Source organism: Purpureocillium lilacinum, assembly GCF_023168085.1.
Source record: "Purpureocillium lilacinum CBS 284.36 DNA, scaffold_1, whole genome shotgun sequence".
NCBI classification, from domain to species: Eukaryota; Fungi; Ascomycota; class Sordariomycetes; order Hypocreales; family Ophiocordycipitaceae; genus Purpureocillium; species Purpureocillium lilacinum.
In genome coordinates this window covers 3,437,610-3,454,536 of record NW_027072111.1, presented here as the reverse complement: position 1 = coordinate 3,454,536, position 16,927 = coordinate 3,437,610, and the positions used below count along the sequence as shown (strand labels likewise).

The window sequence follows — 16,927 nt, the reverse complement described above, 5'->3', positions numbered from 1 at the left end:
GCTGGATAAATGGCAAGACCAACAACATTGAGATGTCAGTGCCAACAGTAAGAGGTAGAGCGACAGGCATATAAGTCGGAGGTTCGAGGTTGAGCATTGTTGGCATTCTTGGTGTTCTCACAGCCGCGAGAGAGCAAGCCCGGGAGTAGCATTCACGGTTTCCCCTTGCCACCTGTTGTAAAAGCACTTCCTTTCCGATATGGCACCTCAAAGCAAACCCCAGGCCGATGGCGTCGAGCCCAAACCCGATGTCAACATGATTGAGACGGCCAAGGCAGACTCTTTGTGCGCCGAAAAGGGTGTTCTCGGGGCAGAGCTTGACTACTCGGGGGCAGTCAAGAAGACATCCCAGGAGGAGATCCGCCTTGTTCGCAAGCTGGATTACCGCATTATGCCGACACTTTGGGCAATGTACTTTCTCAACTACGTACGCAGCTCGTCACTCCAGGCGTGGATCCTGATCGCTGACTGTTTTTTGCAGCTTGATCGCAATGCCATTGCCCAGGCTCGTCTGAATGGACTTGAAGACGACCTAAGGCTCAAGGGGACAGAGTACAACACCTGCATCTCCGTTCTTTTCGTCGGGTAAGTGAGTCTGCAGCGGCCTCAGTATGGGCTGGTTCGTTTGAGAGGATGCCAGGACAAGCTGACATCAGCGCGCGTACAGCTATCTGCTCATGCAGATCCCATCCAACATGCTCATGTCGTCGACCAAGGTTCGCCCTTCCATTTACATGGCGGTCTGTATGATGGCTTGGGCTGTTGTCTCTGCGTGCACCGCTCGCGCACGAAGCTACACCGATCTTGTTCTGGTCCGCTTCTTCCTCGGCGTCGCGGAGGCACCCTTTTACCCCGGCGCTCTTTATCTTCTCGCGACGTTTTACACGCGGCGAGAGATTGCGACGCGACTGTCGATTTTATACTCGGGGAACATTTTCGCGACGTCCTTTTCGGGCCTCATCGCCGCAGCTACGTTCAACACTTTGGACGGGGCACACGGGCTCAGGGGCTGGGAGTGGCTCTTCATCATCGAGGGTGCGGTCACTTTCGGCGTCGCGGCCATCGCTCTCTTTACCCTGGCCGACAGCCCTTTGACAACGCGGTGGCTCACGCCGGATGAACGCCAACTGGCGCATGATCGCATGCTGCGCGACACCGTCGGACTCGAAGAGAGTAAGGGCGTCAGGGCGGGCTTCAGCCAAGCAGTGCGCGACCCGCGCCTTTGGCTGTTGTGCTTCATGCAGAACATGCATCTCTCGGCCTGCTCCTTCAATAACTTCTTCCCGACTGTCGTTGGCGCTCTGGGGTTCAACGACACGCTGACCCTCGTACTCACCTGCCCGCCATACCTGGTCTCCGGATTCTTCGGGTACTTCATGGGTCTGTCGTCTGGAAAGTACAACGAACGGACCTGGCACATCACCGGTTGCATGGGCCTCGCGCTCGTGGGCTTCATCATCTCTGCAGCGACGCTCAACAAAGCGGCAAGATACATCTCCTGTTTCATGTTTGCCAGCGGCGCATATGCTGTCAATTCGATGATACTAGGGTGGGTGTCGGCCACGCTCGGCTCGACGCCTGAGAAGAAGGCCGTCAGCGTGTCGGTCGTCAATGTCATCGCCAATGCGTCCTACGTGTACACGGCGTATCTGTATCCCAAGTCCGACGGACCCCGCTATCTCATCGGAATGTCGAGCAACGCCGCCTTCGCCGTCATGTGCATCGCGTCAACTTGGGTGCTGCGAGGCTGGCTGGTCCGAACGAACAAGAAGCTGGATCAGCAAGGGGATGCAGGCGTTACGAGGTACGCGTATTAAGGTAGCCGCGTTGCGCGGAGCATACGAAGGAGGAAACTGTCACTGTATTTAAACATGGCGTGTGATGCAACTCATTTTGTATTTACTACCGACTCACCTAAGGTACGACCAGTTCGGATCGATCGATGCATCGTATTCCGCAAATGCCAAAGAGGGATTGTCTATGGCGCTGAATGTGCTTGCAAACAGCTGGTCGAACCACATCATCGATTCCTGTCCTTCAACAGGGAAAGCTGGCGGTATAGAACATGAGGGGTCCAGAACAACCGTGCTCTGTGTGGTGGCAAACCTCCCATCAGGGAGTTCAGCAGACAGTCTCCCATCGCCTGATGCGGCCGCATTAGCACCCCGTGGGGCAAATCCTGCCTCGGAAGCTGTCGCACTATGTGCGGCTTGTCGAAAAGTATTAACTGCGGTTGCTGTACCTCCACGTCCATGACTCCGAGGAGGCGCGAGGTTGTGTTGCTCCTCACTTCGAGACATATCTGGCGAGGCTGCCGAATCTGCGTAAGGGGTTCTGTGATCATTCTGCGAATCAGATTGTGAGCCACGTCGCTGCCTTTGCGAGCTTCGTCTCCTGTCAAGTGTAAGTCGACGCGTTGCACGGTCTGCGGTCTCTGAAGGTCTTCGAATTGTAGATCCTGCGAGGGAGAGCGGGGACTGATCAGTGCTTCGGGGATTCATGATGTCTTCAACTGTCGACACGAGCTCCTCGATTGCCTCAAGGCAGTACTCCGGCCATGATGTCTCCCGCGCAGCGATCCATGCAAGAGCTGCCTTGCAGGATTGTACATGCCTGTTTTTCTAATCAGTGATTGCGATACCGGAAAGCGGAAAGGGCGCTACCTTGTGGCGCTTTCAAGTGGTACCTGGTCCTCTACAGCAGCATGCAGCAGCACAAAGGCGCTGATCCATACGACCCATGTCAGGGATGGCCACAGCAGCGCCGTAATTGTACTTTGCCGAGAGAGCTCGGGCTGGTGTCTAGCTGTCCCTTGGTGCTTCTTGATCGATATGCATATCGACCTTGCCGCGGATATGCAGGCCTGCACCGCGACCTGATATGCTAGCGAGTCGGGACTGGACGCCATCATCGGTCGGTTGAGACAGAGAACAGACTCATACTTGAGCAACGATAGGAGCAGCCGATGAGTCGGAGAAATGGCCACAGTGCCATTACTATCCTCATTGCCACCGCTGTCGCTGTCGCTTTCAGCTTCCTCTACCACGTCCTGTATCTCATTGGACCATTTGACCAATTCAGCTTGGACAGCAGTAGCGCGGTCGGCTGTGTCCTGTCGACTGTGCAAGCACTTGTTGCGTAACTCCACGATGAGACCGCGTATCCGGGCTTGCTTCGCAAGATACTTGAGCATCTTGAGGTGCTGGTCTTCTGACTCCCGTTGGTTGTTGGTGACATGCCGTTCCTCCCCAGGGTAGCAGACGTCGATGTCATCATCTTGGATATCCAGTGGAAGCCCAAGCGACTGGCACAGAAGGCGCTCCAAACAGTACATACACCAGAATACCCTGCGTCGGAGAGCAGCTTCATCAGCAGTAAAGAAAGGGTATCTTGTGGGGCACCGATGCAGCCCAAGGTGGTAAGCCATTCGCACAATCAGTCCGCCGAGACGGGAGGCGCTGTTGAGACAGAGCATCGAGGTGAGGAATAGCTGGATTCCAAGCGCGGCTTGTGTCGCACGCACTGAAGCTGGTTGATTGAGAGCGAATTGAGAGCAGGCAACCGCGTCCGGTACAGAATTGAAGACAAGGTCTTCAGGGATGGCCTGGATTGGATGAGAGGCGTGTCTGCTGTCCGCGAGCGAGATGGAGAGCACCGATTTCAAGACGCACTTGTCCACTTCGTCCAGACAAGCCAGCCCATGCGATTCAATGCGCTCGAATATCTCAAGAATGTCGGGGCCGTGGAGGAAGGGGAGCGCCGGATGCCAGAACTCAAAGTAGCTTTTCGACCATTCGACGAGCTGGTCAAAACTTAGTCTTGCGCCACCTTCCAAGTCTTTACGCTGGATCTCGTTGTCCTTCCACAGCGTGGTTGCACCATCAATGGCTCCGCGGCGAAGCTGATCATCCTCTCCGGGAATCAAGTTGGTGTTGGAGTCGGTCAAAGACGTCCGCGAGGCTGATCTTTTGGCCAGCCTCTGGTAGACGGCGCGTACAAAGTGAATCCCGCTGCTACTCCCCACAAAGCGAGCCGCGCCATGTTCGGCGGTTTCTCTCATCAAACCAAATTCCCGGACATGTTGCGGGGTCCCTCCAGGGTGCTTTCTCTTTCTCGTCGGGGAATCGAAAGAAGACGCCGGCGTTGGCGTGCCCATGGAATCAGCATCGGGCGAGTCCATCTGCCGACGAGAGCGACACGAACTAACAGAACATGGCCTGGTGGCTACCTCCAATAAAGCTTTCTGGCAGATCGATAACCGGTGATGGTGATTGATGACATTTCGCGTTGCGTCAATTGCAGGCGCATGGAATTTTTGGTGTTGTCCTTCATCGGGTTCGACACAGTGGCGGGGGCGGACAAAGAAACCTCCGGCTTGTCCCCGTGACTTGAACCACGAGTCCACGACTGCCTCGAACCACAACAGCCAATGTCATCGGCCTTTTTCATCTCCATCTGTCTGCGACGACAAAGGGAAAGAGTACAACTCCGATGGCTCGCCGGTCCACCAGGAGCAGCCAGGGTCAGGCAAGGTTCCATCCAATCGCCTGCGAGACATGCCGTCGCAAGAAACGCAAGGTGAGAGCGTTGCCTGTCGTTGCTGTTGCCGCCCCCATACTTACATATACATGCATTTCCCTCTCTAGTGCGATCGTGAGTTGTAAGTCACTAGATTAGAGCCAACGCTTCTGTTCGCCGTATACTAACGGCCCCTCGAGACCAACCTGTGGGCAATGCAGCAATGATACATCCCAGTGTCGTTATGCCGATCAAGGGAAGAGGTAGGCCTTGTTCTTTCCTCGAGCGATGCATGCCTTGCTGATCCGGTGGCTCCCGGATTAGGGGTCTCCCGCTGGGCTTCGTCAGCGCTCTTGAGAAGCGGCTGGCCGAAACCGAGAATGCCCTCTATCGCGTCATCCAGGGTTCGCCAGTCGAGGGCTTAGGCACTGTTCAGCTTGACCCGACATCCCATAGCAAAGGCGATCGGCTCAATGAATGGAAGAACTTCCCTCTCAACTCTATGGAGGACATATTAGCGTGGTGCCGTTGGAAGGCCCTTGAACAGGACGGGAACCCCACGTCTCCAATACAAACGAGCCTAGACGAAGAGCATCACCACATTTCCGGTCCAAGTGACAGGAACTGCCGCCGGCAATCGCTCACCGAAGGCACACTCACATCAGCGCATCCAGCTACGGCGCACATGGCCAGCAGGCCAAATGACTTGGTCACCAGCAAAGCAGAGAAGCTCAGTCGAACACGGCCAGGTCTTTACTTTTGACAAAGTCGCTCAACTCACAGCGAATCTGGTTCAGTACGGGCAGGAACTGCTGATCTTAATCTCAACTACCTATGAGGTCACAGCCAGGTTAAAAACCGGAGAGGAGTGCTGTTCGTAGAGCCAACTTTTGCTACCCATGCTGCCCATCGATTTTTACTGCGCACTGGCGCAGGCATGGGACGGCAGCGGCGCGCTGCTTGTTGCTATCGTTGCTGCCGTTGCTTCTCGCTGCTATTGCTCCTATGTGCTCTACAGCTAGCAAAAGTTGGCTCTACAAACAGCACTACTCAAACCGGAAGCCTCACAGTCGCTATCTGTTAGCCAAGCAGTGGAATATTGCTCAAAGGTAAAATGCCGGAGCCTCTGCCAGTCAGCTTGCACTGACCGTCGCACAGCACCTCATTCTGTCACATAGCTTCCCACACACGAGCTGACATCGTTGCCTGACCCGCTTCTTAACCTGGGCCGGTCCCCCGTCGGTATATACGCTTCGAACAATCGTTGTCTCGTTGTCGCATGGAGGCAGCACCTCCGGCTGGAGCGTGACGGAATGGATACCGTACGCATGCAGACATTCCATGATGACCTTGGCCTTTTCCCCGAAGTTCTCAACGGTCCTATCGTCAACAACTACATGGGCCGTAGCGACTGACTTATGCTGGTCGAGACGCCAAATGTGCAGTTCGTGAACTGAGTCAACGCCTGGGATCTGCGGGCTCTTGTCAGCACAGGGGATTCCCGGGTATACACGGTTTGTCGCTCACTGATTCAATGTCATGCTTCACGTCCTCAAGGTCAATGCCTCCAGGAGCGATTTGCAGCAAAATGCTTCCGCTCCTTTTGGTCAGTGGTATTGCCGTGAGGAAGATCATGATGGCAATGAAGACACTGATTGCAGGATCGATATAATACCGACCCTCTCCTTCAGCTTTCCATATAACCACAGCCGAGATAATCACACCTATGTTGTTGATCGCATCGCCAACAACGTGGATGAGGACGCCCAACATGCCAAGGTCTCGCCCGGAGCGAGAGGGCTTGGCGATGTTGTGTTTGTGCTCGTGATGACTCTTCCACACCACGTCAGAATTCTGGCCCAACCAACGATTACAGCAGAACTGTGGCTCACCGTTGTTGCTTGCGCTGCAGACTTGAAATCGTTCCTGTGCAAGACCATTTCTTCCTCTTCTATGTCTAGCTCGCGGGAGTGTCCGTGCCCTTCTTCGCGTCCGTGCCCGTGTCCGTGGCCATGGTCATGTTCTTTGGAGGTGAGCATTCAATTTTCTCTCGGCGCAAAAGCAGTGTACTCACCGTGAAGAAAGGACATCACTATTACGTTCAAGCCGAACCCGACACAGCCAATGATCAGGACCAGCCTGGGGTCTTCCACAGCTGCAACCCATATGTGAGCCGGCCACCTGCACCCACAGCGCTTGGTGTTTAGGACTTACGGGTAATGTGGGAGAACCGCTCGATTGCTTGCACGAGGATACTGACGCCCAAAGCCAGGAGAAACACGCCGTTGAAGAATGCCCCCAATAGAGTGGCTCGCTGCCACCCAAATGTGTATTGTTTTGGCGGCGGTTCAACCCGTTCCGAGACCTGTGGGCAAGTAAGCAACAACACCTATCGATCACCGCGCAACGTCATACCACAACGGCCACTAGGGCCACCACAAACCCAGCCAAGTCGCTCAACTGCAAGATGTCAGTGATTGTTAGCATCGCTTCACGGGCACACACGACACGTACGTAGTGAAAAGCGTCGGCCACGAGGGCCAGCGAGTGTGTATAGAAACCGGCTGGCTCGCGTCTCAGCAAACAAAACTCGCCCGGCTCGAAACCGAAACTCACCAATAAGCTCAGCAACAAAGAAAGAGAACGAAATGGCAATGGTCGCAATCAGACGCTGCTTTCGAGAGATCTTGGCACAAGCCATTTTGAAGGCGGCGAGGTTTTTACACGACGGTGGGCATTAGCTGCCCGCGTCAATGCGTCGGGACGGTGCCGTTTTTGATCCGTTAATAGTCGGCAGCGGCAGCTATCTTACCTGAGGTTAGCTTTGGGGAAGATCAGCTTGGAACATCCGCATGAGGAAGCCCAGTTGGCGTCGGATCGGCCCCTCCAAAACACCGTGGATGCGGTGCAGGCAGGAACCTACCCAGAACAATATGGCTTACACTAATATTCAATTGGAAGCCCGGAGAGGCAATGCCTGCCTCGACCTGTGGACTATGGCTGTCTGGCTGTGTTTCGGTGTTGTGTCGTATTGAGGCTCGCGAGGTTGCAGTTTATGCGGCGGAGCGAACGGATCAGGAAGCTCGGTACGGATTCGGCAGTCAAGGGTTATGAATATACAGGCGCCAGGGGGAAAAAAAATAGAGCAAACCATGCTACCATGGTTGTGATTATGTGTGGCGGCAGACAAAACGCAGTGAAAATCCGGCCTTGCCGTGGCATGCCTTGTTATCTAAGTTGAGGTGACGGGCTCTTTACCCAATCGCTGCTCCGACGCGGCCACTTGGTCTTGGCCATATCATGTGCGGCACCTGTGGTATGGCTCCATGGGGGAGTTTGGGTCTGAGAAGAACGTGGTTCGTGTCGCGTTCGTGCTCTGTGGCATGAGGAAATGTGATACATTACACCGCCGCACCAAGGAATGAGGTCTCACTGTTATACTCGCGATGGCGCTAGTACTGCCCAACACATCACCGACTCGCGAGCTGGGTCTGGGATTCTGGGATCCAGACGAGGATCAGACGAAATAAGTTAAAAAGATATCTTGGCAGAGGGTTTACGCGCATGCTGTGCCCAGTGAGCTACGGAAGCTCATCTGGTGGCGGCGCACACCCAGCAGGATCGCGGGAACATTCATGCTTTGGGGAAAGCATTTTGGGGCCCTTGAGAACCCCGGGCACTCGCGATGCCCCTCAGAGAGGCGCCATCATCCAGGGTCACGCACTGAGCGCGCTCTGTAAACCGCAACCATTCGGGGGAGGAACCGGGACGCAAACGCGGGAGTGGAGCGTCACGAAACGGTCGCACTGAGAGTCGATGATGCAATCACTCATCAGGAACCGGGTTGCGTAGGCGTGCGCGGATGCTCGCCGGGTGAAAGGTGGCATCGTATAACGGGCGATGCCGAGGAAAAGTGCCGTGAAGCAGCTTGACTGTCGCGCTTGTGAGCTCCGTGATTGCCGTGCATGTGAGCACCCTGTAAATACCTGAGACCACAGGTAACGTGGGAATGCTTCGTGGGTGTAAGTAACGCTGCCAAGCTCTAACCCACTCTAACTGAACCCTGACTACATCTGGTACCATAGCCACCGCTCTTCAAAGAGCCCCCCTACTTCACCATCGAAGACAGAACTATTAAGCTGCGTCGGATCAAGCGGCTGGTTCGTCGCACCCTCCTCAATATCCAACGAGTCCCAAAGCCAATTCGGCGAGGACACAAAAGGTGGCAGATTTGTTTCAACGCCGTGCTCCCGCCGGCTCAACAGTGCCTCCACCAACGACTGCGTCTCGTTGAGTGACATGCTAGCTCGATGTGCGACTCGGTCGCCTTTCGCCGCCATCCAAGCTAACATGACAGACGCCTGTTGCAGCCTTGTGTCACATTCAGGAGGCATATATCGCATCAAACGAGATAGCGAAAGAATCGAAGCAGCCGAGTACATCCAGTCTGTATCAAATGGTAGAAAGGGATCTACGTGAAATTAGAAAGAATTTACGTAAAGATTGCTGCAATACTTACCAAGTCGCGTTTGCTGATGCAACACCCAGAGGATCTTCAGGTTAGATTTGGCCGCTTCGATACAAGTGTTGAATACCGTGCTTGCCGGTTCGGACAGCGGTCTGGCGTCTGAGCCATTTACCACAGAACGAAGCTGGGCTGCAAAAATGGGGCGGCTGGCAATGATGGTGCATTGATGATATGCTAGGTGGAGTGTTGCTGCTGTTCGGCGAATTGTCGCCGGTCGCGATAGCGTGATGTGGAAGCGTTCGATGAATTCGTCCGCGAGAGCGTTCATAGATACGAAGACTTGTTCGAGTCCTGAAACGTAATCGCCGTTGACTCGGTGTGCAGCTTTGCCCGTGTAAGTGTCCATTCATACCTGGCCGTGCTGCACTTACACTTTGACAGTCTCGCCGTGAGGGTGCACACTTTTGCATGTAGGCGAATGCACGAGTTGATGCCTCCGTCATCATTTTCTGGGAGGCCTATGGCTATTTCGCCCTCCGTCAGGCTCGGACAGATGCCGCCTGCATCGCAGGCTTTGACGCAGATGATGTAAATGGTCCACCAGAGACGACGGAAATGCTCCCTTTCTTCGTCTGACAATTGGCCATGGCAGGTGCCATATGAGACTGCGAGGCTATGTGCTTGGCTTATCTTGACATGACTTAGCATCTTGCTGGAATGATGGTCATGGCACTTACGGTGGAATATGCGGCATGTGACCTGTCGGACGAGAGCAAATACAAAGCCACCAGACACAGCACCTCCATAGAATGAACTGGGTCCACATGTAAGGCCGTGATGTCTGGAAGTAGTCTCATGGCACGTACGAATTCCGGCGCACCAGGAGGGCCGATATCTGACGGCGCAACACCGACAAACAGTTTCCCCAGTGCGACAAAAAGAAGCAATTGAACGAACCATAGCCCTGTCACATTGCGCACGCCGCGCTTGGTGTCCTTGTAAAACATTTGCATGCGAGCGAGAAATTTGACTTTGTCGACAAGGTAGTACACCGGGCCGAGGCGGAACAGCGTCGTCTGGACCATGTATTCGACGAACTCATCACAGGGAAGTTCATCGGGCAACTTCTGTAACACCAGCGGGTACGTTTCGTGCGCTTCCGGACCATGCATGTGCTCCTCAGACCCGTGTAGTGCATTGGCGACGAGAGTCTGGCCATTTCGCCCGAACAGCCAGGTGAACGACTGACCGGTTATTGTGTGGAGGCTGTTTGAGGACTGTGCATGGTCTGCCTCGTCTCCCTCCGTAGTAGAGTGGCATGTTGCGTCTGAAAGCTCGAGTCCACATGGAGATATTCCGTCGCTCGCATGGTATGGAACGCTCGGCCGCGAGCTTGGAGTCAGTTGAAAACTGGATAGCTCCTGCTGTACTGGCGCACATTCTGTCTCAGCCTCATGCACAGCCAAGTTACCTGGTGTTACCGGTTCTGCAGCAGATTCGGCGAGTTTTCTCTCCAGATGTAGCACCTTTGCCTGGAGTTGGTGGAACTTGCTGCATGCATGTCAGCCGAGATCGCTCAAGGGTGTAGAACTCGGCACTTCTCAGAGATCCAGATCTTCTTTCCGTTATTTTCGAAGACGCAGTCGACAGAATGCCGAATGCAGTGCAAACACGGCGTTGTGCCAGTGCATTTGATCTTCTTGGATTTACAACGGAGACACCTGCGTCCCTTGGAGTGAGTGTGCGACTAACCAGCAGTGAGGTGGGTGACTGACGCTTTGGCCTTCCGCCGGCTGCTGTCACCGGGCATCACATATACGAGGCAGGCGTCCTAGGGCCGGTACCTAACTCTGGTGTTTTCTGGAGACGGCCATGTAGGGGTAGGGAATGACGAGCAATGGCTTTGCCCGGCGACCACAAGGATGTCCGATGGCGGGGTTCGGCACCGCTTGCCGAAGAGTCGGAAACCGCCACCGAGACCCGATATGATGACGGAGAAGCTCGAATAAGGGCCAAAATTGTTCAAAAGTTAACGTTCCTGTACATTGAAATGATTAAGCCGAAGTTTCATATTGTGTTCAGCTGCTACAAGCAACGGCGACTCTAAAAGCAAACGAAAATATGCCTGTAGCCTCACAGACAGCGCTCATAGCGACTACCCCAGCACCTGTTCCACCAGCGGGAGTCTGGTGCCCAGCCATCACGTTCTTCGATCATGAGAACGATCAGATCGACTTAATTGAACAAAGACGATACTATCGATACCTCTCAACCACCGGCCTTACCGGCCTAGTGGTGCTTGGAACGAACTCGGAGGCTTTCCTCTTGACCCGGGCTGAGCGGTCAACGTTGATAGTTGCTGCCCGAGAGGCAGTCGGCCCTCGCTTCCCCATCATGGCTGGCGTAGGCCAGCACTCTACTCGCCAGGTGTTAGAAAACATTGCAGACGCGGCAGACGCTGGCGCCGACTACGCTCTCGTTCTGCCCCCGGCTTACTTCGGCAAAGCAACAACCACCGCGGTGTTGTTCGATTTCTTTAATGAGATCGCCGCCAAATCGCCTTTGCCTATCGTCATATACAATTTTCCAGCGGTCTGTAACGGCGTGGACATGGACACAGACACCATCATCGCATTGACGGAACGCCACAACAACATTGTGGGTGTTAAGCTTACCTGCGGTAATGTCGGCAAGATCGTCCGCCTGGCAGCTACATTCCGACCTTGGCGGTTCTCAACTTTTGGCGGACAGTCAGATTTCTTGATTGGTGGAATGGCTGCTGGCTCCGTGGGCTGCATTGCCGCCATGGCAAATGTGTGTCCAGCCGCAGTGGTGCGGGTATATACCCGTTACAAGGCGGGACATGTAGATGAGGCCATGGCAGTTCAGCGGGCAATATCTTTGGCAGAGCAGGTTTGCCGCATGAGCGTTGCCGCGACGAAATTCGCGGTGTCCCTTACGAGTGCAAAAGCTGCGGGGATAAAAGATGCTGATGACAAGGTGCTGCCACGGAGACCATATCCGCCGCCGCCTGAGAGTGTGAAGGCCGGGATAAAGAAGGCTGTGATGGGGCTGCAAGATGCTCTGAAAGATGTTGGGAATGAGCCTGTAGTGCATATCTAGATCAATTCATTGGGTTTCAATAGTTTTTCTCCATTTTCGGGTGGATGAATGTGTCCAAGATGAGATAACAGGATTATGCTAGAAGTACTAGAATTCCAAATGCTCTTGCACCACACCTTCCAATGTACGAGCTGTGTACACAGAGCATATTCTCGGACTGTAAGGGTGTCTGACTATCTTACCAAAGCCAACTGGTATAGCGTTTCCAGGCAGGCCTCTCGCATTCTTCAGATTCACGTGCAGAATCTATTTCCTCGCACATCGCTTCCCTCCCTGAAAACAAATCTGCGCTCTCGGCTCTTACTCTGCGCGGGCGCCAGTACCACTTGCACCCAAATATCAGCACCAGATAGAGGGGAATGCCCAGATATCCCGTGATAAAGCCTTTGTAGTTGAATTGTCCTCCATTAACAGAGGGGACGAAAACATCAAAGTTTTTGAACAGGGCAATCAATACGCAGACAACCAGAGCTGCGTAGGAGCCAATGATCCCAGCAGGAGCAACGTAGTGCATCTGCGAATTGGCTACGCCCTGCGCCCGCCTGGCGCGCACAAAGCCAATGTGCGCGACCAGAAGGCTTATCCAAGTGAGAAGCCCAAAAATAGTAACTCTTTATATCATCAGTATGGGGACATCGCCACGGCGGAGGGGTCTTACACGTTGACCAAATAAGTGAAGACAACTTTTCCAGCCGACCGCGCAGTCATGAAGCCTAAGCAGCCGAAAATGGAGCTTGCAGCAAGAGCATAGAGCGGCACTCCTCGGTTGTCTGTTCGAGCGAATATAGCCGGTGCCTTATTCTCTTTTGCAAGGCCGTAGAGGGTCCGCACGGCGACGTACAGATCTATCGCGTGTCAGAGCAGTATTTACACAATCCAGGAAGCACGCACCAGAACTAGCTGTTGAGAATGTGAAGAATAGGATGCAAGCGTTGAAGAAGCCTGGCAGCACTGGGATTCCCGCCAGAACAACAGCCACAATAAACGGACTAGCATTCGCAGAGGCCCTGGATTTAACAGCAAAGAGGAGTTCCTCGCTGTTGTAAGGCACAAGTAGGCCCAACACAAACACGGCGGCAACATAGAAGAAGCATATGCGCACAAAGGTTAGCCTGATCGCTTTTGGAATGGCTTTCGTGGGATTCTGAGTTTCGCCGGCAGTGACGCCAATCAGCTCGATGCCAGCATATGCGAAAACGGCGTCAATGGAACCAGACCAAAACGAAAGAAAGTTGCCCGCAGAGCCATCTATCAATTTTATTAGAGTCGAAGTAAGCTGGATAGCTGTGAAAGAGTTCTCACGTAGTATGTAAGGGTGAAAAGCTCCAGGATCAGACCAGTATTGGAATCCAGTAGCGTGGTGATTTGGGCCCCCTCCTGCAGCAAGGATAACGCACAGGATGATCAGGCCGAGTAACGTGATGCATTTGATGAGACCGAACCAAAATTCCATCTCGCCAAATACGGCGACCCCGAAAAAGTTGATAAAGATAATGGCTACCAGGAAGATGGCGACGAACACCGCCGGATTTACCTTATCACTCGGCAGCCAGTATTGGATGACCAGGGACGAGGCTACTAGCTGGTTCGGCATAGCGACGATATACCTACACCAGTAGCTACAATCGGTTAGCCAAAGACCTCGAGACGGATCCGGATACATACACCCAGCCCAGAGCAAACCCCAGAGACGGATCGACAAAGCGCGTGGCATAGCCAGTGAAGCCTGATGGCATGGGTAGCCATGCAGCCATCTCACCCATTCCGCTTAGCACCTGGAAGACAATGAGGCCTACCATGGAGTAGGTGATGAATATACCGGCGGGGCCGGCCTTTGCGAGGGCAGCGCCTGTGCCAATGATCAATCCAGTACCAATGGAACCGGCGATAGCTATCATTGCCACATGGCGCTGCTTGAGTCCGCGGACGAGTTCTCCACGGCCGGGTTGCGCTGTGTTCGTCTCCTTGATTCCGGGTGAAACTACCTCTTCGTGCATGATTTCTTGTTTCGTGTTGTCCGAGTCAGCGCGTTGGAAAGGCGAAGGTCGCTCATAGCGAGAAATGGGATTCAGACCAGGCATTTTGATGATGTTCACGGTAAATTATTGGGCAACACAAGCACAAAACATGATGGTGCAATTGGTGCACATGTTATATGTTTGTTTGGTGTCACGCAGTGTAGCCAGTGTAAACACGGGGTACCAGGAACGGTCGGCCCTTGAGACCGAAGCTCGGCACCAAATCCCGGCGCCAAGAATGATCGGCCTGTGAGAGACTGAGATTGAAGCTCGGCAAATAATTCCGGCGCCCTTCTCGCACAGTTGGTAGGCATCTTTGCAGAGGTTTTGCACCCTCTCTTTCTCGCTGTGTGTCAAGTGCGTGACGAAATGAACCACGCGCGATCACGGGCATCCGGCCGACGGATAGACATGCACGACTCCGGGTCGTCTACATGTAGCCAGAGCTTACAGTGCCCTTGGCCAGTGGGCAATCAAGACAGTCTTTCATCCAGAAGACATTGATATGCATTGGAGATATTGAAGCCATTGCATTTCCAAGATCCGATCTTTCCTAAGCAAGTCTACTCGGGTGGCCGGGACTTTATGTTGGGCGAGGCCCGCATCTGCTATCTTACAGTAGCCACACACTCCATCTCAACATCTGCCCCACGGGGGAGTTCCTTCACTACTACGCACCTAATTAACGATTAGCCTCGTCATATCTACCGGAGTCGATCTTCCTACGTTCGAGTGGGCAGCCCTGAGCCCCAATGTCCTTGGTATGCTTCGTTCATGGCTGCGAAGTCATTCATGTCGGTTATGTACACATTTACTTTGACGACCTTGGACAGGTCTGAGCCAGCTGCGTGGAGTACCGCTTCTAGATTCGCAATGCATTGTTGCTGATTGGGTCAGTCGGGCTTCAGGCATCCTCTATCGGGTGCTTACCGTATGCTCGCGGATTCCCCCGTCGCTCAACTGGCCAGGAGTCTTCGGATCAACTGGGGTCTGCCCGGAGCAGAAAACAAGATTGCCTGCAATGATAGCCTGGCTGTAGAGTCCCTTGCGTGGGGCGGGAGCTTGGTCGGTAGAGATAACTTGCTTCGTGTGGCTTGAAGGCATCTTGCGGTCTTGTGATTGCTCGATGTTACGTACGTATTGGGGTGAAGGTTTGAATGCACAGTGAGATGGCATAGAACATGGGGTGAATGAAGGTTCTCTTTATCAGCTCTGTGGACGTGTTGCTGCACCCCACCAGACTGTGCACTGCGGCATCTGCGTCGGGAAGCTCCTCCGAGAGGAGCGACCGCCTGGACAGGGTCAAATGGGCCAGTAAGAATGGTCCTTGAATGATGTAACCGATATTCATTATCTCTACGGATGACACACATCTGAGGAGCGCTACTAGTTGGAGACTGTATTCGCTAGTTGCGAAGCTAGATGGCTCGGAAACGGTGGTAATCGAGAGTAAAGGGAATTGTCCGGCTGCCTGGTCGGGGCGAGTGAAGCTATTTGTCAGTTCGGATGCGAAACCGGTCGAGTTTCCGTAGGTACAACGTGGTCGCCGTGTCTAGAGCCCCTGGTGCGCCCCTCTACTAGCAACTTGCGGCATCTACAGCACTTTGATGAGGATATCTACGCTCCACGTAAGAACTGGACACGCTTCCATACTGTCAAGGGCTTGTATTACAGTTGGCTATATAGACCTAGTGCAGGCAGACCACCTGTATGAACAAAGAGCACCTTGGTCCCGCTTCGGATCTGCTTGGCTCCAAGGAGTCCCAACAGTCCAGCGAACGCCTTGCCCGAGTACACAGGGTCCAGTATCAGGGCATCCATAGACGCCGCCATCCGCAATGCGTCCAACGTGCCTCTATCCGGGTTGGCATACGCCCCTGCTGCAAACCTGTCTTCCACGATCACATCATCTTCCGTAAGCGTGTCTGGGTTCAGTCCGATCTTTAAAGCCGCGTTCTTCGCGATGCCGAGAATAATGTCCCTAAGAACCTTGGGGTCTCTGTTGTCCGCATCGATAGATACGACCTTCCTTTGTCGCACGTCTTCTCCCTTGCGCTGTCGTAAGACCGACGACAACTTGAATCCCGAAATCATGCCTGCGGCCGTTGCTCCGCTATGCGACGATACAATGACGGTCTCGAAGAAAACGCCCATGGACTTCTCCTGCTCTTCCAGCTCAAATGCCCATCGTACGAACCCGAGAGCTCCTAGAGGATGGCGACTTGCACCCGCAGGAATGAAGTATGGGTTGCCTCCACTGTCTCGGACCTTTTGTAGCACGTCATCTGCATTTCCCGCAAAGTAGGCCGAAGAACCCATCAGGCGAGAGAGTTGTTGGTTTCCGAATCGTCTCCATTGTTCTGTCTCCTCCAACCCTCGCTTTTGATGGACGGTGATCACTTTCAAGCCCAGTTTTGCGCCGAGTGCTGCTACCTGGCGGCAATGATTTGACTGCGTTCCGCCAATCGTGACTAAGGTGTCGCACCCTCTGGCGAGAATCTCGGGGACGATGTATTCAAGTTTCCGCATCTTATTGCCACCGAGGCCAATGGGCGAGTTCATATCTTCACGCTTGACCCATACGCTGATGTTTTGATCCGCATAGTTGGAGCTCAATCTGTCGAGTCGGTGGAGAGAACTAGGCCCAGGGTAAAGAAGCTGGGCTCGAGGGAAGTTGGCAAGCGGCTCGGGTAGTTGCACCATCATGAGTCCTTTGAAGACCAAATTTATCGGTCATAGTATCAAAATTCAGCGTTTTCCTCGGGGTCTTTAACAGTGCTGTGTTAGCCGGGCATTTGGC

At 53.9% G+C, this 16,927-nt stretch overlaps 3 protein-coding genes across 3 annotated transcripts; 1 reads left to right on the top strand and 2 right to left on the bottom strand.

The window, feature by feature from the left end:
* Positions 1-199: 199 nt before the first annotated feature.
* On the top strand, positions 200-1,817 carry PLICBS_000752 (uncharacterized protein; the record flags this gene model as incomplete). The annotated part of the gene is made up of 3 exons (XM_018318211.2): positions 200-427; positions 482-585; positions 668-1,817. The coding sequence occupies 3 exons, from the start codon at positions 200-202 to the stop codon at positions 1,815-1,817; spliced, it is 1,482 nt and encodes a 493-aa protein (XP_018183736.2).
* A 10,946-nt stretch (positions 1,818-12,763) lies between these two features.
* Positions 12,764-14,190, bottom strand: PLICBS_000751 (uncharacterized protein; the record flags this gene model as incomplete). The annotated part of the gene is made up of 4 exons (XM_018318216.2): positions 12,764-12,954; positions 13,001-13,357; positions 13,412-13,728; positions 13,775-14,190. 4 exons carry the CDS (start codon positions 14,188-14,190, stop codon positions 12,764-12,766), a joined length of 1,281 nt encoding a protein of 426 aa, XP_018183741.2.
* A 1,605-nt stretch (positions 14,191-15,795) lies between these two features.
* PLICBS_000750 (uncharacterized protein) lies at positions 15,796-16,830 on the bottom strand (the record flags this gene model as incomplete). Its single annotated transcript, XM_018318217.2, has 1 exon — positions 15,796-16,830. One exon carries the CDS (start codon positions 16,828-16,830, stop codon positions 15,796-15,798), a length of 1,035 nt encoding a protein of 344 aa, XP_018183742.2.
* Positions 16,831-16,927: the final 97 nt, after the last annotated feature.